At 38.0% G+C, this 24,185-nt stretch overlaps 1 protein-coding gene and 1 long non-coding RNA gene across 2 annotated transcripts in view; one reads left to right on the forward strand and one right to left on the reverse strand.

Annotated features, from left to right (window-relative positions):
• Positions 1-1,869: 1,869 nt before the first annotated feature.
• REL (REL proto-oncogene, NF-kB subunit) overlaps positions 1,870-24,185 on the forward strand; it is a 35,583-nt gene continuing 13,267 nt past the window's right edge. Inside the window, exons 1-4 of the mRNA XM_003984028.6 lie at positions 1,870-2,172; positions 12,575-12,717; positions 13,207-13,355; positions 18,383-18,474. Of these exons, the coding sequence (XP_003984077.1) occupies positions 2,163-2,172; positions 12,575-12,717; positions 13,207-13,355; positions 18,383-18,474 (394 nt within the window). The 5' untranslated portion in view covers positions 1,870-2,162. The remainder of the gene's footprint in view (positions 2,173-12,574; positions 12,718-13,206; positions 13,356-18,382; positions 18,475-24,185) is intronic.
• Positions 5,634-23,983, reverse strand: LOC109498185. Its single transcript, XR_002154852.2, has 3 exons — positions 23,515-23,983; positions 6,702-6,873; positions 5,634-6,097 (listed from the first exon to the last, which is right to left on the reverse strand). It is a non-coding gene; the product is annotated as an uncharacterized LOC109498185 (long non-coding RNA).

Consider the following 24,185-nt stretch of genomic DNA (forward strand, 5'->3'; position numbering starts at 1 on the left):
TCTCGCCTTTCTTTTTACTCAGCAATTCCTTTAGAAAAATCGAAATTACAAATGATGTCTTTGAGATGTATGTATACCTTTTAAAAAGCTAAATAAGCCTCTTGCCAGTTTTGAATCCCTCTAAGGTCTTTCTTAGGGGCCTTGAAATTACCTCTTTGAAACGCAAGCACCAAGGAGGACCCTGTCCCACCTCTTGGTCTCTGTGGGATTTTAAACCCCAGCTGTTGGCTTCCAGATGTAACTTCATATTATTTTTTTCCTTTGGATAGACAGCAGGTCGGTGGTGGATTATATCTGCCTGGCTACATAAACAAATGAGGGTTGTTGTGTCTTTCTTTTGTTTTTTGTTTTTTTTGTGTGTGTGGGGGGGTTTTTTTTGTGTGTGTTTACAATCTCTTTAGTGCATCACATGCTTTAATGCTTATTCAATAATAAAATTGTTTCATTCTTTCCTACTTTTAGCGGAGAGGATATTATGGAGTTGGTAGATTTTATTTTTATTATTTATTATTTTTATTTGTGCGAGAGAGAGATCGAGTGATCGAGAAAGCGAGAGAGCGAGAGAGCGAGACAGCGAGGTAGAGATCACCCAAGCGTGGGAGAGGAGCAGAGAGAGAGAGAGAATCTTGAGCAGGCTCCACGCTCAGAGCAGAGGTCAACAAGGGGCTCAATCTCACGACCCTGGGATCATGACCTGCGCCAAAACAAGAGTCAGAGGCTCAAGGGACTGAGCCACTCAGGTGTACCAGGAGATTTTATTTTTAATGATTTCCCCAACTGGGCCCTCCAGTTTCAGCACTTGTATAGCTGGCTGATAATCCCCATGCCCCCTCCACACTCGCCTTAGGCAGTAAGGTATAGTGCAAAGACCACGGAATCAGACAACCCTGGGTTTAACCTGTGCTTTTCATTTTACCAGAACCTAACTTCTCTGAAGTATTACTTCTTTTTTTCTCTGAAGTATTACTTAACTTCTCTGAACCCCTATTAACCTCATTTACAAAATTAGGACAATAATACGTTTTAAATGAGGTAAATAAACGGACACACAGGAGGTTCTTAGCACTCGAACGAAACAGTTATACCACACTGCCTCCACACACTAAACGTGTGTTTCACTCCCCCTCTCCTCGTGGGTATCTGTCAAATCCCAGGACAGCGTTTACCTCACTAATCTCGAGCACACTGCGTTAAGAAGCAACGAACTCGCAGTGAGGATCTTAACAGCTGAAAAAATTTTAGTAGGTAAAGCTGACAGAGCCCTCGCAATTCAAACAGAATGGGGGAAAATCAGGTTGCGGGGGTCCCCAAATGCAAATACGTGAATTACAAATGAATACCGGCGACAGCGCTTCCGCACTTCCTCTCCAGGACTCCTCAGGCCACCGCCCGCCGACGCGGGGGCGAAGATTTGCATGTGCGAAGTTGGAAAGAGGCGGGGAACCACCCATCGAAAACCCCGGCCGGAGGTTTTCGGATAGTTCCGGGGCCCGGGGGCCCCGGAAAGCCAGGCCCACTTCACCGCCCGGCCCGCCCCCAAGTGCTCCGGTGCGGCCGGCCCCCTGGACGTCACCGCACCTTCCCACCCTCTTCTGAACTTTAAACCACGCGCCCCAGAACAACCTGGAGGAGGGGGATTTCTTCCGAGCCGGCGGCTTTCGCACGCTCAGTCCCCGCGCTCCCGAAGATCCCGCTTCCCACTGTCCAGACCCAGTTTCAAAGCCCTGGGCTGCAGGGGGCGGGGCGCGGGGTAGGGGCGGGGCGGAGCGCGGGCCTCCGGGACGCCCCGCCTCTCCGCCCCCGGGGCAGGCGGCGGTGCGGGGGGGGGGGGGGGGGTCTACGTCAGCCGCGGGAAATCCCCTCTCCTAGCTGCCCGCCCCTCGGCCTGGCTGGCCTGGGGCTCTGGCGGCGCTCCGCCCCCTACCCCTGGCTCCCGCACCTAGCAAGGGCGACTCTGGGTGATCGCAACGCGAGAATTAAGGGGGTGGGAAGGTGTGAGCCGCAAACTCCGAGGAGGGCGGGAAGGAGGAGGAGGCCCCGGGGGGTGATCAGGGGAACAGGGGGTCCCGTCGGCAGAGTCCGTCGGCCGCCGGACCGACGCGGGCTGATCGCGGAGGTCTCGGGTCTGGACGCTTGGAGCGGGCGGCGCGGTGAGCGGAGCCATGGCCTCCGGTGAGTGTTCCAGGCGCGGGTCCGGACCGGGGGAAGGAGCTCCTCCGGACGTCGGAGTTTCGGGGGTCCCAGTTTTGGTTGTGCGCGTTATGTCTTTAAAATCGTCTCATCTGGCAAATTGTCAGCCTTTAACAAGTTCCCCGGTTCAAGGTTTGCGTGCGAAATCAAAGTCACGCTCTGTAATTTGATGCCAACGATTTGATTTTTAGGATTAGGGAAGTAACAATTACCTAAATAAAGGAGGACGGATAGTTCTCGTATTTAGAAGTTGTTTTATGTCGAAACGGTGGTGTTATGTTTTAGAACAGGAATGAAGAAGCTTCAGACCTCAGGAGTGCGCTACTTTTTTTTTAAAGTTTAATTTCATCAAGTGCCGAGAGGTGATCACTGATGTGTTGACAGTTGTACAAAATGTGGTGCGGCTTTAAAAGTCACCAGTGGTATCCCAACAGCTTTTAAGTGGAAACGTTGCTTGAACAAAGTGGATAGTTTCTACTCTAAAGCGCGTACTTTCTGTTTTACGGAAAAGTCATTTTTTTTCTTTATTGGAAAGGAGTATTAAAACACCGGTGCTTTTAAAATAGGAGCAGGAATGAAAACTGTGCATCACTAATGTAGAAACTGATTTTCAGTTAATAGATGCGTCCATTTCTTGCTTTGGAGGGAAACGGCTTTATCAAAAAACAGGTTAGAGGACAGGGGAGGGAGTCTCAAGTATGTAGCCGTGGTTTAGATCTGTTTGTAACCTAAAGGGAAGTAAATCGAGTAGATTGTTCCAGTTGGACCTTTACAGGATGCTGGCAAGGTTCATGAGGACGTTTCCCGGCAGAGGGAGCAGCTTGAGCAAGGCTGGGAGGCCTTATCGATAGTATTAAGTTAGCGCTGTACTAAGTGGCAGAAGAGGGGACCTTGTTTTTGCTTGACCCGCGTCCTCCCAAGTCCCTGATTCAGTGACCCTCAGAAGGCTGATATCTAGCAGAGAAGAGGAAGTAGAAAGCATTAAAGGATTTTTTTTAAGGGTTGAGCAGAACAATGCCATAGCTACTGCTGTAGGCCGAAAAGGAAATTGGGGTGGTTCACATGACATTTGATTTCACTTTGTCTGTGGTTTTCATGTGAGAATACAAGTGTAGTTTAAAATATTTCAACTTTCTCTTTACCCACTTCAGTGACCCCAAACTTTAAGATAATTTTGTAAATTTATAACTTCAAAGCACATTTAGAATAAAAATGCAAAGATGATCTGAAATATTTGGCTAATTTATTATTGGTTACCTGAAAGATTTTGTGTGAAAGTAGTAAAGGTGAGCATTATAAATAAAAAAGGTCAGACTGCTGTCACCTTACACAAAATTCGTTAATATGTGGTTTGAATACAATACTTCTAATTACTTTACAAGGGAGAAAAGAACACTTACACAGAGGGTAGTGTAAGCCCCACAGCATTCAGGAAGACGATACAATTTAAATTTGTTTAATGGCACTGTATTTTGTGCTGTTGTGAGAGCTGATTCCCTAAATTGAAGGGGAAGAAATTTAAAGGAATGGAAAGCTGTAGAGCAGTTATCTCTTTTTTTGTTTTTGTTTGTTTTCTGTTTTTTTGTTTTTTTGTTTTTTGTTTTTTGCCCTTTCTGGAGTTGCATTAAAATGGGACTATTTAAAATATAACAAGTTATTTGGGGTGCCTGGATGACTCAGTTGGTTAAGCGTCCAACTTCCGCTCAGGTCATGATCTCACGGTTGGTGGGTTCTAGCCCCTCGTTGGGCTCTGTGCTGACATTTCAGAGCCTGAAACCTGCTTCGAATTCTGTGTCTGCCTCTCTCCCTCTGCTCCTCCCCTCGCTAGTACTCTTTCTCTCAAAAATAAATAAATTAAGTAAATAAATAAAAATAAAACATAACAAGTTATTTAAATTGGAATTCAGTTGTTTGAAAACTGCCAAGGAAATTTTTAAAAAGGAGTCTGGGTATATTTTCCTTAATCACTTGTAAAGGCCTTAGAGAAAAAGATGCAATAATTACAAATTCTTTTCCTGTTTTGAAACAGTAATTGAACCGAAAGAGTAATAGGAGAAAAATTTTTGCTTAGTTTATCTTTGTTTAGTTTAGATTATTTGTAGTAAGGTAGTATTGGAACCTCAAAAAGTATTTTTATTGATTACCAAGCACTTTAGACCATGTCTTTATTTCTCACCGGATGTCATATGTAAATAGGTATGTGTAGTTGCATATGTTATCTGTATAACGTAAAAGTAGGAGATCATAATCTCATAGGCAAAATTATATAAGTACCATGAGTAACTGGGACTTTGATATGTTTATGATTCTAAATTTTGTTCAGGTAAATTACCAAATTAATTATTTAGGATTTCACAGATCAGGTTCTATTAAGTTGTCTTTATTGCTTGTTTGTTTGTTTGTTTGCTTGTTTTTAACACGTTGATTTTTCTGTCTTTTGGCACAATTAATTAGAACAGGTATTGCTAAGAAGAATGTTCCTTGTCCACTTAGGGTATGTGTAGGCAGTCATTACTCTTGTATATTTATGATTCTGTTTTGCTTAACATAAGCAAAATTAGCTATTTTATGTCTGAACTTAAGGCTTCTCATTGTTCCAGTAGAAAGTACGGAATGCTCTTATGCACACCTAGGTCTGTTTCCTAATAAGCAGTACTGTCTTTGGTAAAATATGTCTTAATATTTAGATAATTGATTTTTATTCACAGTTTTCTTAAGTATAGTTCTGTTGTGTCATACAATAGGAAGTACATGAAGAAGTTGTTTTTGTAAGCCACAATACTTCCAACTCTGTGGTGTGAGTTTCAAGAGAACTATAAGTATTTCTCTTGAGTAAGGGGAAAAAAAATCAGTGTAGGTATGATGCAACTTAATCTTTAACGATAAAGCTGGAAGCTGGAATTGGCAACTAAAGCAAATGACTTTTTTAAGTAGAAGACTGCACACTGTAAACACGAAGGCTGTTTCAGACTTGCCACCCATGAAAACGTAGAGACAATAGTGGTATGAAAGAATGAAGGTGCTGACAGAATGAAGTGGTATGATAGAGTGAAGGCACTGAGTGAGTGAAATGGCTAGGGAGGAATCATGATGAATCATAATTGGTACCATCTGGGGTGTGTGTAGTATCTTTCCCAAATACAACTTAGGAGGCTCAGCATTTCCTTTTGTCCTGTCCTTCTCTCATCTGCGTTCTCTGCAAAGGATTGTGTTTATAGGCACATGACCCAAATACTTGCATGGGACATACTTATACTAAAAACCAGTCAATATTTGTTTAATACTTTTTAAAATTGGCATCCTGTAATGTTTAGTTTTAAATTTGGCAGGCTTTTAAAAAACATATATTTATTTATTTATTTATTTATTTATTTTGAAAAAGAGCATGCGCGCACAAGCGGTGTAAGGGGCAGAGAGTGAAGATACAGAAATCCCAAGCAGGCTCAGTGCTGTCAGCACACGGCCCATCCGTGGGGTTTGATCCCACATACTGTGAGATCATGACCTGAGCGGAAACTAAGAGTCAGTCGCTTAACTGACTGAGTCACCTAGGTGCCCCTAAATCTGGCAGTCTTAATCAAGACAGGTGATTTGGTATTGCCATTTATTTTCAATTTAGTTAAATACCTGAGTAATCTGGGACAGATTTTAAATATTTCTCTACTTTTTCATCCCAGAAGTTAAAATTTTTTTCGAGATCCTCCCCGCCCCCCAACACAGTGAAATCTCTAGCACTTACCAACTCTTACATCTTTTATTTACCTTATGCTGCATACATCAGTCAAATACACATCCAAAACTTTCCTTACTTGGATTCTTAAGGCCCATTTCCGAGTCAGCCTCAGATATTGGAATAAATCTGGACTTTAGCCCATAATGAAGCTGGTTTTATTCCAGTTCTGCTACTCTGTGAGATAAAAATGAGAGAATAACTATTATAAAGGCTTGTTTTTAGGAACCCATAAATACCCATCAATGTTAGTTTTCTTATGTAGTGGAGCTGTTTGGGGACCCAGACTTCTAGGAAATGGGACTTTCTAGAGATAGTTTGAGTATCCTGACATTCTAGAATTCTGTGAAACCTTAAAAACTTACAATAATAGGCTAGAACAGATGCTAGATAGAAAATAGTCTTTCAAGAATATATAAGGCTACCCATTTACTTTTAAACAATTTGAAATGGTTTTCTGTATTTTTAAACTAGGGGAGAAGAATTTAACAGTGATGTTTGGAGGCAGTGTATCTTTTCTCTGTTGTCCACTTAAATGATACTGAACATTCTGAAAAGAAAGTAAATAAAAAATTTCTTAGTAGATAAACTGTCCTTTTGCTAATGATTGATATAACTTATCCTTCATTTGATTTCTTTTGCACCTTCTGTGTTATTCTCTTTCTATCCTGTGGGAATAGGCTTAAGTTTTCTTTGCCCCTTTGTTAACTGAATGCCATTCTATGTGAGAAATGGTAACTCTAAATTTTGATCATAATTAGGAAGAAACGGAAAAGCTCACGTGTGTCTTAAGGTAGAGAAGATTATCACCACAATTCAGTTAGGTTCCTAGGTTTGAGGAATGACAAATCTTTTCTTTTTCTCCAAAGTGAGTGAAGGTGATATTTAGAAAAGTGTATATTGTTAGCTCCATTTCCTCCTTTGACTCTCAGGCAGTCTGTTATCCATTACTTCTGTAAGAGAGATGCGGTCTGTAGTCAGTTATTCTCAGCTGTGGTGTTGACATTTTAGTGTGTTATCATTTGCTTGCTGTATTGTAACGAGTCTTACTAATGATAGTTAAAATATTAGTTTTGCAAACAGTTTACCTTTTAAATAGATCGCTGTGATTGGAGACCATCCCATCATAATGCCTTTTTCCCTTGCTTATATTTGGCTAAGCTTCTTAGACTGGGAGAGAAAGAAGACTTAGAAGTTGTCAGAATTCCTCTGCCTAGTTTGTCTATCACTCAGCTCATACTTGTATATGAATTTTTGGACTGCTCTCTAGATATGTGCATTGTTTCTGCTTCTTTATGTTTTAGGGCAGTGGTTCTTAATCAGTAGTGTGTTAGAATGGTTTGGAAGGCTTTTTCAGAAATATGTTGGGGCTTTAAAGATTTCTGTTTCTATTCAGATCACAGGTGGGATCAGGGCGTGTATGTTTTTTGAAAAAGCTTCCTAGGTAATTCTGATAACATACCCCCACTGTGAACTCTGTTCCAGGAATTTCACTGGATCTAAATACTGACTTCCCTATACCAAGATGCATTATCTTCTTAAATTAAGTTGCATTTATTTTAGGTTATTTGCTGTAATCAGTTATTGTGACTTTACCCCCAGTGGTTTTTATGCTTGGGTTTTTTTGTTTGTTTTTTAATTTGATCCATTGGGGTCCCAGCTATCATATTTGCTAATGTCATTTATAATTTATTTTTCTTTTAACTTCATAATGTTGAGCTTTAGCATCTATAAAATGGGATAATAATTCCTGTTCTGTTTTTATGATGATTAAAGTTGAGAGGATCAAATAAGAATATATATAAGAGTACTTTAAAACAGTGTTATAATTACTGTAGTTAACTTTTTACTGAACAATTAACACTGGTTCCCAGTGCTGGCTATAAGGTTTTAGTTAAGGTGTCTATTTCTGACAATTAAAGCTCCATTTTTAACTTTTATTTCAATGTAATTAAAAAAAGTTTTTTTAAGTTAATTTATTTTTGAGAGAGTGTATGTGCAAGTGGGGGAGGGGCAGAGAGAGAGAGAAGAAGACAGAATTTCAAGCAGGCTCCTTGCTGCCGGCGCAGGACCCCATGAGGGACTTGAACCCACGAACCATGAGATCATGACCTGAGGTGAAATCAGGACTGGCCACTTAACTGACTGACCTACTTAGGCACCCCACAATGTAATTATTTTTTTATCTTAAAAACTCAAATAGCACCCTTTTTTTTTTGCCTAAGTGCAAATAAAAACATGAATATATCTTGCAAATATTTTGGCTATGTTTCAGATGTTTTACAATATTGTTCAAAATGCAGGGGTCAACCCTAGCTTTTGTATAGTATTGGTTAAAGAAAAGTGCAGTAATCAAGAACTACTTAAAAGAAATTTCAGCTTTTCAAAACTGTAGTGATTTGAGATAATCTTAGTTGAGAGTACTTATTTTCCCTACAATTCCCTCATTGATATTTTACCTTCTTCCACTCCGTAGATGACTACATTTCAGCACTTTTTTCAGGAGAGTGGCATTTTAAGACACAGCACTGAGGAAGGAAATAACTGGTACACTGTACTGATGCGTGATATAAGTGATTTATAGTTGGGAAGTAGTTTTAAATAATAAATACAGATAAATTAGACTGTAAATAAGTATGAAGATTAGAAAAGTGTAGCAGTTCTGGTACCCACAAAGCACTGGTTTTTTTCCTTAGTAGGGAAACCTACTGAAGGATCATCAGTATGATCCTTCAATGTTTGTGTAACTTACACGAACAAAAAGATTTTTAGATTTTCAGTTATTCATTCTCCAGATGTTTACCGAAAATCAGTGTATAAGGCACTGATGAATACGTCACAATTCTTGCCTTCAAGTAGCTTGAAAAGAAATAAGACCAGTAACTTGATGAAATAAAACAAGTTGCTTTTTTTCAAGAAGAAATAAAACAGTGAGTCTCAATTATAGTAATTTGGAATAATTGTCATAAACAAAATACTATGGCAAATTAGAGGAGGGGAGATTATTTCCAGCTGGGGGAATGTAGAATATTCTAATAAACTGTTGGTTGCTCATGAGACTTTTTTTTTTTTTTTTTTTTTTACTAATAAAGAGCTTCTTCAATAGGAAGAATGGATTTCAAAGGGTTTTAAGTACGTGATGTTATATGATAACTAATATTTTTCATTTTTATAATTTCACATTTTTAAAAATTATTTTAATCTTTCAGCAACTGCTCTTTTCTTGTCTATAGCCTTTTTTCAAAAACGCTTTCTACTTTAAAGTAGTGTTGAGTAACCAATGAAATATTTGAAAAATCACTATGAGCCTAACTAGCACTTTTACTCACACTCATCTCCCAAAAGTTAGCCACTTACCATTAATGATGTAATTCTATATCAACTTCCCACCAACCACCTTTAAATAAATAGTGGGCAGGGATTTATTTGACCTTTAGTTCAACCACATAAATTATTTTATATATCACTTTAAAATATTGTTGAGTATTGAGAGGAAAATGTACTTTATTTTCAAATACTCCTTCAATAATATAGAAGGATATGAAATATTTGAAACTGAAATGTGAATTTGAGTTATTTGAAATATGTGAAGTTGAAACACTCATCTGCATGCCTTACATTTTTCAGTAAAATTGAAATAAGTGTTAGGAACAAGATTAGGTTAAAGTCCGTTTTCCCTGGCTCTTTGTGTTTTGCCTAAACAAATAGGTAGTAAATTCAAACAGGAGTCTGAACCAACCAGTTAATTAAAGGTAACATTAACACTTCATTCAGTAAGTAGAAACTGTGGAGCCTCAGTGATTCTTTACTTGCTCTTAACCCTAATGTTCAGTCACCAAGGAGTGTTAATTTTATGTTTTCAATAATCCTTCATCCTTGTTATCACGACCATATGTCAGACGTGCCCTCATCATTGGGCACAGTAGCATAACAGCCTCTGAACTGATCATCATGCTTTCTCCTTTCTTTCCAATCTGTCCACTGCCATCAGAATTCTTACTCTAAAATGTCAGTCTGATCATATGGTTCCCCTGCACAAAACCATTCATTGATTCTTTGTCACTCAGAAGGAAATCCAAATCCCCAGTGTACTCTGGCATTTGGTTCTAAAGGTGAAAGTGTATTACACGTTCATTATGGTTATATTGGTGATTCTTAAACTTTCTTTTCTGTGCTGCCACGACTTTGGACTCCCTGCTGAATGCCTACCTTTCTCCCTTCCCCCTCTGCTCTCTCCACCCTTTTGCTTCATTAATTCTTTTTCCTTTAACACAGGCATGTCTGACTCTTTTGCTCTTACTGTCATTTTATGCACAATTTGTTAGCATAAACAAAATTTTGTTTTGTTGGACTCTCCTATAGTCTAATAATTTGTGTTGTTTGCCTCATTGTTTTTTTTTTTTTTAAGTTTTTTTTTTAATGTTTATTTATTTTTGAGACAGAGACAGAGCATGAACGGGGGAGGGTCAGAGAGAGGGAGACACAGAATCTGAAACAGGCTCCAGACTCTGAGCTGTCAGCACAGAGCCCGACGCGGGGCTTGAACTCATGGACCGTGAGATCATGACCTGAGCGGAAGTCGGCTGCTTAACCGACTGAGCCACCCAGGCGCCCCTGCCTCATTGTTTTCTAAAGTCTTGAAAGTACCAGTTGTTATAACATCATGGTATCACTATAAAATCATTGTTTTCAAGAAAGCATTTGAAATTAATAATAGTAGACAACATGTATTGAGTATTTCTTATAGGTGTGTTACTTGGTAAGAACCGAACACACATTACCTCTAATCCTCACAACAACCCAATGAAGTAGGTGCTGTTATTATTATTCACGTTTTATAGAGTAGGAGACTTATAAGATACAACATTTCCAGTGTGTTTGCTATTAAGATAGGACTAAGTAGGACTCACAAGACCTCTTCCTCATACTGTACTGGGAAGACCCATTGTGTTACCCTTTTGAAGAGTTTTCTTGCATTCTAACAGAAGATAAGTCTTTAGTCAAAGAAATTGATTATCTAATTGTGGGAATTTAAAAGTCAGTAAGCTGATTGAGGGAATTTTTTTTAATGGAAGACGTCTTTACCTCCCTGAAGTAAAGACACATTGCTAAGTACCCTACTTGTAAGCACACTTGAGTGTTTCCACTGAGCTTTCATTTCCACAATATGGATCATAAGGGGGGGTAAACAAACATGCACGTGTTCTAAGGCAGCTCTATTGACATATAATTAATGTATGATAAATTACACATGTTTGAAGTGTGCAGTTTGATAACTTTTGACATAGAAATATGACTCTAGGGGCGCCTGGGTGGCGCAGTCAGTTAAGCGTCCGACTTCAGCCAGGTCACGATCTCGCGGTCCGGGAGTTCGAGCCCCGCGTCGGGCTCTGGGCTGATGGCTCAGAGCCTGGAGCCTGTTTTGGATTCTGTGTCTCCCTCTCTCTCTGCCCCTCCCCCGTTCATGCTCTGTCTCTCTCTGTCCCAAAAATAAATAAACGTTGAAAGAAAAAAAAAATTAAAAAAAAGAAATACGACTCTAAGAATCATGATCACAGTCAAGATAATTAACATATCCATCATCCCCCAAGTTTCCTCATCCACTCCACACCCCTGTTCTTAGGTGATCAGTGTTCTGCTTTCTTTGATTATAGTTAGTTCATATATTCTAGATTTTTATATAAATGGAATCCTACAGTATGTGCTCTTTTGGTCTGGTTTCTTTCAGTCAGCATAAAGTTGCATGTTTTAAATGACATTTTTATAGAAAGTAAGTAATTATTTTCTTTTCCTCTGTTGTGTCTCATACTTTAGTAAAGGTTTAGATGGAACTGATTGAAAATTGTGGTGAGCTTAAAATCACTTCTGGAATTTGTTTGGATATACTATGTATCAATCCTTTAAGATTCCAATGGAGATATTTAAAAAACATATCCTTCTGCAAGGATTTAAATGCATTTTCAGTTTCTTATTTTTCTTTCTTTTTAATGTTAATTTTTGAGAGAGAGCAAGAGTGAGTGAGCGTGTGGGGGTGAGGGGAGAGAGAGAGAGAAGGAGACACAGCATTCAAAGCAGGCTCTAGGCTCTCAGCTGTCAGCACAGAGTCCAACATGGGGCTGGAACTCAAAACCGTGAGATCATGACCGGAGCTGAAGTTGGACGCTTAACCGACAGAGCCACCCAGGCGCCCCTGTATTTTCATTTTCAATTAGCCGTCTTTTAGTACTGTTAAGAGTCTAATGCAAAATCAAGCAGTTAAACTCACTTTTGGAGTATGATATTGCACTTCTGAAGACTATCTTCTTGACCCTTCTGTGGGAATCTTGAAGGAAACCCTTCTACTTGTTCTCATATGAGAAGTGGATATCTCTGAAGTGGGTATCTCAGAACTTCACACTGGCATTAGCTGTAGATATTAAATGATAGAGTGCTACCTAATAAATATGATTTGAGTGATTTGTGTTAGCATTATGTTAATTATGAGTGGGAGAAGAAGGTGCCTTTACCATTCAACCTTGGGTAATTGCATTTCAACTTTATTATTTAATATTGGGAGGGAAAAATTTTTAGTCTGCTGTTTTGAAAGAAACAAAATGGTTAAATCCATTATTACTGCTATTCTAATTTCACTCTCCCTCTTTTTCAAATTTCCAGGTGGGTATAACCCATGTATAGAGATAATTGAACAGCCCAGGCAGAGGGGAATGCGTTTTAGATACAAATGTGAAGGGCGGTCAGCAGGCAGCATTCCAGGGGAGCACAGCACAGACAACAACCGAACATACCCATCTATCCAGGTAATAGACCATTTTCCTGTGTGTCCCTAACTCTTAATTGCTTCATATTTTAGCTATAGCAATTACATTAAAGACCCAGTTTCTTCACAATGTGCTGTCATTTCTACTGTGGCTTAAATATGTACTTTGAAGGGGTATTTATGGTATGACAGTGAACAGAAAAGCCTGGCATTCGGTGGCCCAACATTCAGGTGTTTTCTCATGCTCCATGATAATATTATGGTATAACTTGTTTTAAAAGGAATATGGGCAGAATCAGATTATGTGACCAATTGAAATTAATGCAGAAAATAGTACTCCAAAGAACTGAGAGGTAAATTCTTCCCTTCTGGTATTCTCTGGAAAGTTGCATCGAAACTGCATTTGCCAGTCAACTGGACTTTATTTATCTGGTGCTAACTGCATTATATATATTCAACTCTCATTTAGTAGATCAATTCTTAATGAGATAAATTTATGGATTATATCTTTAATTTCCCCCTTTTTCAGATTATGAACTATTATGGAAAGGGAAAAGTGAGAATTACATTAGTAACAAAGAACGACCCATATAAACCTCATCCTCATGACTTAGTAGGAAAAGACTGCCGAGATGGCTACTATGAAGCAGAGTTTGGACAAGAACGCAGACCCTTGTTGTAAGTACACAGTCACAGATCTCTTTAGGAATAGGATAAGCATAGGATGCTCTGTTTACTATGCATGTACATCTGTTATTTTTTAGCAGAATAGAGTAACTTCTCATTCTACTTTTATTTACTATAGTGTACCTTTAAATTTTCTTACCATTTGCTTAGAACCACCCTTTTATTCTTTACTAGTGGACAGCCCATGATGGTAGCAGGAATACTTATTGTTACTGAAGGTATACATAAAATTATTTCATGCTGTGATTTTCTTTCTTAGTTTGAACAATTTATGAAAGGTTTTCTTTCATATATTTGACTTTGTCCTTTCATTAATAGTTAAAAATCACCAAATATGAGAAAATCGACTGGAAAACTGGAATTATTATTTAGAAAAGGACAGGTTATAAAAGTAACATACAATAGTAATTCTAAGATAAAAAAAATCATTTAACACTTTGGTGTTGGTGAGGCTGCCACAAGATGGGTCCATTATCATGTTGGTGAGAGTACAAATTAATAAAATCCTTCTGGGATGCACTTTAACATAGGAAAAACCTGAAAAATATGTATGTCTCTTGAACCGGCAATTCTGTTTCTAGGAGTTTATCCTCAGGAAACAATTAAGCTTAATTTAACTATAGTGATATTCATTGCAGCTTTGTTAGTAAAAGTAAAAAGTTTGAAGCAATTGAAGTAATAAACAGGGAGGGACTAGTTAAATGAACTGGTACATCCAGGCATTAAACATAACATTGCAAATATCTCTTTGTATAGAAAGATATTCACACTATGTAAGATGAATTGGTTTTAAAACAATATGTGATTAAAAATATATTTTTTAAAAAATGTATGTGTACATATACTTGGTATTAATAGTAGTTGTCTCTTGGTGGGTAAGATTGTGGGGTTTTCTATTTTTCTTTTAACTTGTGTTTATTCTATAGTTCGTTTTTGTGATGAACATATATTGCCTTTGGGGAAAAAATGAACCTAATTACAACAGGGAAAATGTTAGTAGCCTCCTTCTGTATTAGTAGTGACTATTTAGAAAATGTACTTTAAATTTATTATTATTTTTAATGTTTTTATTTATTTTTGAGACAAAGAGAGACAGAGCATGAGCAAGGGAGGGGCAGAGAGAGAGGGAGACACAGAATCTGAAGCAGGCTCCAGGCTGCAAGCTGTCAGCACAGAGCCCGATGCGGGGCTCGAACTCCCAGACTGAGATCATGACCTGAGCTGAAGTCGGATGCTCAACCAACTGAGCCATCCTGGCGCTCCTAGAAAATATACTTAAAAATATTCCTCTCACAATAACAACATAAACCAAAAATAATTAGTAATGCACATGTGGCAAGAAATATTTCCTGTTTATATTATTTGACCTCCCAATGCCATTTTACACTGTGGACCCTTCCTTTCTTAGAACATTCTTATTTCTTGATTTCTGTGAAAATAACCTCTCCTGTTTTACTTCCTGCTTTTCTCGATCTTAGTTACAGGCAGTTAAATTTTTGGACTATCTTGGTTATGTTCAACAGTGCCCTTTATGGCTGTCCTATTTATTCCCCCAATCCAGGTTTAAGGATCACATATTGTATTTACTTGTCATGATTATTTAAGTTGTCATGATTATTAAAATCTCCCTTAATTCAGAACAGTTTCCCAGTCTTTTTTGGTCTTTCATGACATTAACATTTTTAAGAGTCTGGGCTGTTTTGAAGATTGTGTTCAGTGTGGATTAGTCTGAATGGTTGCTGGTTTATATTCATGTTAGTAACATGAATAATACATTCATGTTAACCCGAAACAATTTGGATGAGAAATCTACAGAGGTGCTGCTATGTTGTTCTCAAAATATCCCTTCAGGAGACATGGGATATTAGTGTTTTCCATTGGTGATGTTAATCAGCATTCTATTGTAAAGAAAAACTTTCCGGGGCGCCTGGGTGGCTCAGTCGGTTAAGCAGCTGACTTCGCTCGGGTCATGATATCACGGTCCGTGAGTTCGAGCCCCGTGTCGGGCTCTGTGCTGACAGCTCAGAGTCTGGAGCCTGTGTCAGATTCTGTGTCTCCCTCTCTCTCTGGCCCTCCCCTGTTCATGCTCTGTCTCTCTCTGTCTCAAAAATAAATAAATGTTAAAAAAAAAAATTTAAGAAAAACTTTCCCTTTTTCCCCTTTCCTATAAAAAAAAAAAAATAGCACTGTAGACCCATGGATTCTTATATACACTGTACTGTAGTCCATTATTGGCATTATTATTTTGATGTTCAGGTTGACCCATATTTGACAAATGCAAGCCCCTTCAGCCTGTTTCCTATGTCCTTTTGATATGTTCCCATCTTTCTTTGAGCGCTTTTTTACTTTCTGACACAGCAAAGTGTTCAAGACTTACTTGTACTTTTCTTGCCCCAGCTCTGAAAACAGTTTTTTTCTAAGGAGCCCTGGTTCCCTTCAGTGGAGAATGGTATTTAGTCCCATTGTCTTTTTGACATATTCTTGTAAATATCAAAACACCTCAAATAGAGTATTCCCAAGACCGTGATTGTACCATGATCATACTTTTTTCTCAGTGCTTCTTCCAATGTGTCTTATCTCAGTGGTTGCTATAAAAGCCCCAAACTTGGGTATCATCCATGACACCCCTCCCACAGATGCATACTTTGAATGCATTAACTAGTATTTCTTAAATAGTTCTTGAATCTGTGCACTTTCCTCAGTGACCTCCATCACCACCACACTACCTGTAGTCTAAATGTAAGCTGCCAGAATAGCCTCCTGACTCGTCTGCTTGCATCTTTTTGTACTCCCCCTCTCCCCCCTGCTCCCCAAGTCTGTTCTCCACTTTAGCCAAAGTGATCTTTTGTAAAAGTTAAGTTAATTCATTCAGAGTGAGCTTTTCAAATACAAATCTGAATGTCAAATCCCCATTTAAAATATTTTAATGGCTTTATGTGGCTCTTGGAATAAGGACAGCATTCCTTATTGGCCTGTGAGGTCCGCATGGTCTCCTTGTATTTGTAGCCTGCCATTATACTGTGCTTTCCTTGAACTTTATACTCCAGTCATAGAGGCCTTCCTTTAGTTTGCTGTGTTTACAATGCTCTTCTATAGGGATCTTTGCTTGTTCTGTTCCTCCTGCCTGAAGTCACTTTACTCTTCTCTTCCCTACATTTCTGTTTATATTATCAGTTCATACAATAAACCTGTTTGTCCATCCAGAATTGATCAAGTCTCTCCCATCAAAGGCTCCTATGACAAAGTGTATGTCCCCCTTATCAAATTTGTTAGGATTTCAGTTTAGCATTTGTCTTTTGTTTTTTTATTTTATTATTATTGTTATTATTTTTAATATTTTTATTTATTTTTGAGAGAGAGAGACAGAGTGTGAGGAGGGGAGGGACAGAGAGAGAGGGAGACACAGAATCTGAAGCAGGCTCCAGGCTCTGAGCTGTCAGCACAGAGCCCGATGCAGGGCTCAAACTCGTGAACCATGAGATCATGACGTGAGCCAAAGTCGAATGCGTAACCGACTGAGCCACCCAGGCGCCCCAGCATTTGTCTTTTGCATGTGATTATTTAATACTTCTATATCTGCTTCACTAGACTAGAGGTCAGCAAACTTTCTCTGTAAAGAGCCAGATAGTAAATAGTTTAGGCTTTGCAGGCCATATGGTCTGTGTTGAAACTGCTCAATTCTCTTGTAACATGAAAGCATGCCTAGACAATATGTAAACAAATTGGCTTGTCTGTGTTCCAAAAAATCTGTGTTTGCAGAAACAGGTGGCGGGCCAGATATGGTCTGGGGGCAATAGTTTGTCAGCCCCTGCGCTAGACTGTGAGCTGCATGAGGGGAGGGATTGTATGTCCCCATAACTTTCCCGACAGTTTTGGTACAGAGTAAGAATCCAAAATTTCATTCGTTAAATTTTTTGTCAAAGAAAAACGAGAACCAAGCCATGAATCTTTCAAAGAAGTAGAATACTTTTGAGGAAGAGGATTATGGTTTCAGGGTTTTGAGAAAGGATTACGTATTCCAGATTTATTTTTTAATTATTGGAAGCAGAGGAAAGAAATGTCAGAGGTATCTTAGGTGCTAACAAAATCACAAGTATGGTGAAGGTGAAGAGCAAGAACATAAGACAGCATGAGCATGGAGAAGGGCAAACAAGGCAGGCAGCCTCCTGTTGCAAAGTGCTGTTATGAAGTTTGAACAAATAGTAATGTTATTATAACCAAGTTTTGCTTCCTTATTCACACCCACCCAGCTTTAATGATGTCATGGTTTTTCCATGTGGGAACAAGTATGACTGGTGGTGGTAGGGGAGTTCCCCCCTCCACCATCTATGCTACAATATGCAAATTAGTAATATTTGTAGCTATTGAGAAGTTTTCCATAAATGACATTTTAAAACTTTTGTTAAATATTATTCACATTAAACAACTTTCTAATTTAAAATGTTTCAGTGTTTTCTTATGAATGATTATTATAGCTTCATATAATATAGCATAAAACATATTTCATTGCTACTAGCAGTGAAGTCAGGGCTCAGAAATCAAATGTCTGTGGAATGGATCAGGGATAAGAGGACTAGCAGGCACTATAGTAAATTGGAGAGCCCTACATAAGTGGGGCTGCAGGTGCTCAGCTCTAGCCAGGTGTTTCTGTGCCAGTCTACTGTTGCCAGACCTTTAGAATGTTGAAGAGAAGCCAGAAATCCATATATTTATATGCAGTTAACTTGATTGTTAACTGTGCGCATTTGTTTTTTTATTTAAGGTAGGTGACGCTTTTATGGGCTTAATAAAACATACCTGTGGGCTTCAGCTTATGGACATCTTTTTACAACTTTTTTGTTCGGGAGGTCAGTTTTAGCTTTGTGGTGTCACTTTCCTGTTAATCTTCATCTATTTTGGTATATTTGACATAGGTATAGGATATATACTTGATTTTTGCAGTATTCTTTGGTAAAACCTCATTTATATGTCTTTGTATTTAACTGTAAAGCAGTTTGAAAGTTCTGTTTTCCTTCTAGTTTTCAAAATTTGGGTATTCGATGTGTAAAGAAAAAAGAAGTAAAAGAAGCTATTATATCAAGAATAAGGGCAGGAATCAATCCTTTCAATGGTAAGTATGCTTGGTATAATCATTTCTGTTATTTGGGTATTGACCTATTTGTGTTAGTGAATTCTATTTGTATCTCAAACCTGTGCTTTAAAAGCTACCTTAAGTTCCGTGTTCACTTTTCTACTTGTTAGCGTATACCTGTATCTGAAGAATGAAGAATATTTAAAATCTTTCATAGTGTTGGAAAAAAAAAATTCTTTGGCAGACAAGGCTTTCTGGTATCAGTGGAAAGTGCCATTGTTTTCTATCAGAAAACCTCAAAAATGTTCTGATTCTTTTTGAATGTGGCCTTCCTTTTGCCACCCCAGCAGATAGTATACATTACCTTTTCTGAATGTTGAATAGGCACTGTGGTTATAAGATATTGAAGTACATTTAAATCAAGGGCATATTCAACAGCAAAATTTAAACTAATCCCAGTGTGGAAGAAGATGTATAGAAATAGTAGGAGCTATACAAAATATTTTCATTAGTGTATTTATGTATAAGGCTAGATATTTACTGGTTAGTAGGTTTTGTTAGGGATGGAGTGATGCGTGTAATGCCTGGCAATTATAAGCGCTCTGTGTTGTTTGGATAGATAAATGCTGGCATCCTACACTACAGTTAGTCTCCATTGTAAGTCTTCTGCAGCTACTTAAATAAGCATAATTCAGGAATTGAACGACTATAAAATTTTCAAAGAATACATTTCTCTGTCATATTTAAGACATCCTTATATTGCTGGGGCATCTGGGTAGCTCAGTTGGTTAAGCGCCCAACTCTTGGTTCTGGCTCAGATCGAGCCCCGTGGGATTCCCTCTCTCTCTCTCTCTCTCTCTCTCTCTCTCTCTCTCTCGCCCAGGAGGTGCTCTCTCTCTCTGGCACTCCTGGTTTCATGAACTCTGTCTCTTTCTTTCAAAATAAATAAATGAACTTAAAAAAAAAAAAAAAAGACATCCTTATATTGTTGGTTGTTTGTTTTTCCTGGATGTATAAAAATAATTTAAGGGATATGAAGTGAAGTTAAGGAATATGTTCATAGCCAAGTGTGGTGTTTGTATGAATCATAAGGTCTGCATCTCTTTTCCCTAGTCTTTATTTTTCATACTATTTAGTATAATGCTAAAAGCAAAAGTCCCCTTCAGCCTTCCTCATCAGAGGAGACGACTGTTAAATTTGATGTGTATTTTTCTAGAATTTCCTTTATATATGCATAGCTGTCTCCCTAGTTTAGCAGCTTATCATCTCATAGTTTTTACAGTGGTGACTACTGTAGGGTAGGATGCCAACATTTAGCATGCTGTAGTCATTTACCTATTAAAATAATACAGGGTGCTTACAGTTGCACTACTCCAGATAGTGCCATCCCCAGCAAAATCCACTAAACAGTAAATAAATATATATAAATAATATAAATGAATATACACAAATATACATATATATTTTTTTATATAATGGAATCATGCTATACTGCTACTGCTTCTTTCTTTGTACTTAGGAATAGATCTTAAATATCTTTCCATGTTAGTACTTTTGAATCTATTTTACTTTTTAACAGAGTACTCTATTGTTTGGACAGACCATAATTTGTTTATCTAGCCATCTGTTAATGAGCATTTAGGTTTTCATTTTATTAAAAAAAAAAAACCCAACTCCATTGAATATATATACTTTGAGTTCTTGTGTGATTATTTCCTTAGGATAAATTTTCAAAAGTGGAGAATTTCTGGGTCAAGAGTCTGCTCATTTTCATTACTCAAGTAAAAGCCAAAACTTATAAATTAAAGAGTCTGTCTAAGTTTAGATGTAGTATAAAACAGGGAAATGTAGCACAAAACAAGGAGATCATAAATAATAGCTACCATTTATTAAGTACTTTTTGTATGTCAAGAAGTAAATGTTAGGTGCCTATGTATGCTATTTACTTAATCATTGTAATGGCACTTCTTTTCAGAAGAGAATTCCAAAGCTGTGGTTATTTAATTTTCCCAAGTCGTGTAGCAAATGGCAGAGCTGGAATTCAAGTCTGGATCTGACTCCAGTGGAAAAGCAAAAAAGGAAAATGTAGATGGGCCTTCTAGACGTTTTTTAGGTTTTTTTGTTTTTGTTTTTTTACACCAATCCAGAACCAGGCATGATGTTAATAACACTCATATAGCACTCAGAGTAGTTCCTAGTACAAAATAAGTGCGTTACATATTATTTCATTAAATTTCTTTTTTAATTTTTAAAAGTTTCTTTACTTCTTTATTTATTTAAATAATCTCTACCCCCCAACGTGGGGCTGGAACTCACAACCCCAGGACGAAGAGTCACATGCTCTTCTGACTCATCCAGCCAGGCACCCCTTATTTCATTTAATTCTTATAACAGCCTATGAGGTAGGGACTATTGTTGTTATCTCCATTTTATAAATAAGGAAATGAAGGGATAGAAAAATTAAGTAGTTTTCTCAAGGTCATATAGTTGGTAAGTGATGATACTGGGATTTGAACACAGGTAGCCTGGCTACCAGGCTCACGATCTTCTCTCTACTGCACTGCCTAGGTGGATTTAGATTTGGGGAAGGGAGCAATCCTGCCGGTTGAGCCTTCACAGTATTTGTGCTTTTGGTTGTTATTTAGTTTTTTGTAACATCCCTTTCTTCCCCATAGCCCTTTTGCTCCCTCTTTAGTTTAGGGACCTACCATCTCGCAATTTGAATTGTAGTAATCTCCTCCCCCCACACCCCAGTAGAATAATCTTCTTAGAATAGTGCTTTAGCATATTATTCTGATTAAAACATTGAAATGGCTCCTTTAAAAGTTTAAAAACTAAATGGCCCTAAATTGAAAGTCTTCCACATGTAGCTCCAGCATATCTTTCCTGCCTTCTCTTCCACTGCTCCTCTTCATGAACCCCTCGCTATTCCAGCAGAACTCTTTTGGTCACCTAATAACCATTTCTCCACCATCTTCTCTATTTTTCTCACTACCATTGTAGGAATGTAAACTTATATCATTTATAGCTGGACTGTTGCTGATAGCCCCTAAACTTGTGTTCCTGCCTCTGTTCTTAATATCCTCCAAGCAGTTTATACACTCTGCATGCAAAAATATCCTTCTAAAACAATAGGAATTCAGTGGCTCCAAATAATTTTCAGCAGTGGTTCTCAAAAATATACTTCATACTTGCTAAAAATGTAGATTCCAGGTCATATTCCCACTGATTTGCTAGGTCTAGCATGGGGTCTGGGATGCTGTTTTGAGAAACCTCTAGCTCCATGTTTCTTAACTTACTTGACTGTGACTCACAGAAGAAATAGCTCGTTTCTCCACCAATACATACATATGCACACATACATACATACATAAAGCACTGTTCTTACTACATGCAGTTTACTCTATTCCATGCCTTTGCATTCCATTTCTTTTTCTTTTCTTTTTCTCTTTTTTTAAAGAAAATGCTTTTCTAACCCACTGAATTAATTTTATAACCAATGGGTCCCAAACTCTTACTAAAAATGTCTATCCACATCCACCTCTATGTTTATAGTGGCATTATTTACAATAGCCAAGACAAGGAAACATCTCAAATGCCCAATAATTGATGAATGGATAAAGAATGCTATATATACACGATGGAATATTATTCAGCCATAAAAAAGAATGAAATCTTGCCATATGCATTGACATGGGTGGAACTAGATTATAATGCTAAGTGAAATAACTCAGAGAAAGACAAATACCATATGATTTCACTCATGTGGAATTTAAGAAACAAAACAAATGAGCAAAGGGAAAAAAAAAGAGAAAGAGGCAAACCAAGAAACAGACTCTTAACTCTAGGGAACAGATGGATGGTTATCAGAGGGGAGGTGTGTGGGGGGATGGGTGAAATAGGTGATGGGGATTAAGGAGCACACTTGCCATGGCGAGCACCAGGTGATGTATGGAAGTGTTGAATCACTATATTGTACACCTGAAACTAATATAGCACTGCATGTTAATTAAGTGAAATTAAAATTTAAAAAAGAAAATGCTTATCCAACCACCAAATTTTATGACCACTGAGTCCCAAACAACAATTTGAATATCTCTTCCATAGATGATTCTGGTGCAAGCCATCCATGGACCACGCTTTGAGAAACTCTGATCTACTTGCTAGATTCAACTTCTCACTTAGAGCATTCAAAGCCTTTGATCATCTGATCCTTGTTTTCCATTCCAACTTCTTCTCTGGCTTGCATCCTCTGCTTTGACTTCCTGTCCCTCCTTCCTCTAACACTGAGCGCACACATATGTGCTTTGTTTTTGCCATCTGAAATATTTTGCCGTGTTAGAAGAGCCACATTCTTTCTTGCTACTGTGCCTTTATATACGCAATGCCCTTACGTGGAATGCCCTGACCTACCTAGTAAATTCTTCCTGCTCATCCTTCAAGTTTAAAGGTTGCCTCTTTGAAGCTTTCTGTGACCTTGCCACAGAGAAAAGTATTGTTTTCTGAAAATGTTGTACATCTTTCCAATATGATTTGCTATGCCTTTGTGTGTTTCTCCCTCACTGATTCCTGAGGTTGTGAAGGACTGTCTTCTATGTATCTCTAACACACAGTCTAGCGTGTGGCACATGGTAGGGGCTTAATTAAAATTTGCTGAAAGAGAAAATGAACAAATGAATGAGTGAACACACCTTGTTTGTACTTGTCTACCAAAAATATCCAAGTTGTTTCCTTATCTGAAATGCCCTGAAAGCCTTTTTAGCTCTGTTGAGCCCAAGGTAGTATCCCCCTAATTATACCAGTCACTCAGCAATTGGTCATGAAAAGCTTTGTGACATCTGTTGGATTATTTAATTCTCCAGCAGTTGTTTTATGAGATGAATTTTATGCTCATTGTGGACAGGATCTATGATGGAACTTGCTTATATGTCACTTTGGTACCTAAACCGTATATTTATATTACTGTTAAAACAAGTATCTTCACAACCAAGTGCCTTGAGGTAAAAGTTTCCTATTTATATACAGTAAGTTATGCATCTTAACTACTAATGCATTCATTCCTTCAATAGGAAATGTTACCTCATTCAGTCGTTATAGTCCTAGGTTGTTGTAGGTGCTTGGAATAAGTTAGTGAACAAAACGAACAGAAATTCCTGCCTTTGAAGAGCTTCTATTTCTGTGGAGGAAGACCGACAATAAACAAATTTACTAAGTGAATATAGTATGTAATTTATTAGGCAATGAAAAGTTCTCAGGGGGAAACATCAGTGTAAGGAGTCGGGAATCTGTAGTTAAGGGGAAAAGGTTATACATTTAAATAGGACGGTTAGAGTAGGCTTCATTCTCTATTCCAGTATAGTTTTCATAATAGAAATTATGGTTATTATATGTTATTATTTTCCTAGAATATTGAAATAAGACCTAAAATGTACATTTCTCTTTTTTAAGTTCATTTTTTTATTTAGAGAGAGAGTGAGAGCGAGTACAAGCAAGGGAGGGGCAGAGAGAGAGAGAGGGTACAGAGCCCGATGCGAGGCTCAAACCCACAAACCATGAGATCATGACCTGAGCAGAAATCAAGAGTTGGATGCTTAACTGACTGAGCCACTCAGGCGCCCCCTCAAATGTACATTTCTAATACTAAGCAAAACAAAATCTAATCCCCTTGAAAAAACTCAAAACACCAAAAACTAATTTAGATAACTCAGAATTATCCTTTTCTTTGGTTGTTTATTTTATTTTTGGGATAT

This window comes from Felis catus, chromosome A3 (genome assembly GCF_018350175.1).
Source record: "Felis catus isolate Fca126 chromosome A3, F.catus_Fca126_mat1.0, whole genome shotgun sequence".
In the NCBI taxonomy this organism is placed as follows: Eukaryota; Metazoa; Chordata; class Mammalia; order Carnivora; family Felidae; genus Felis; species Felis catus.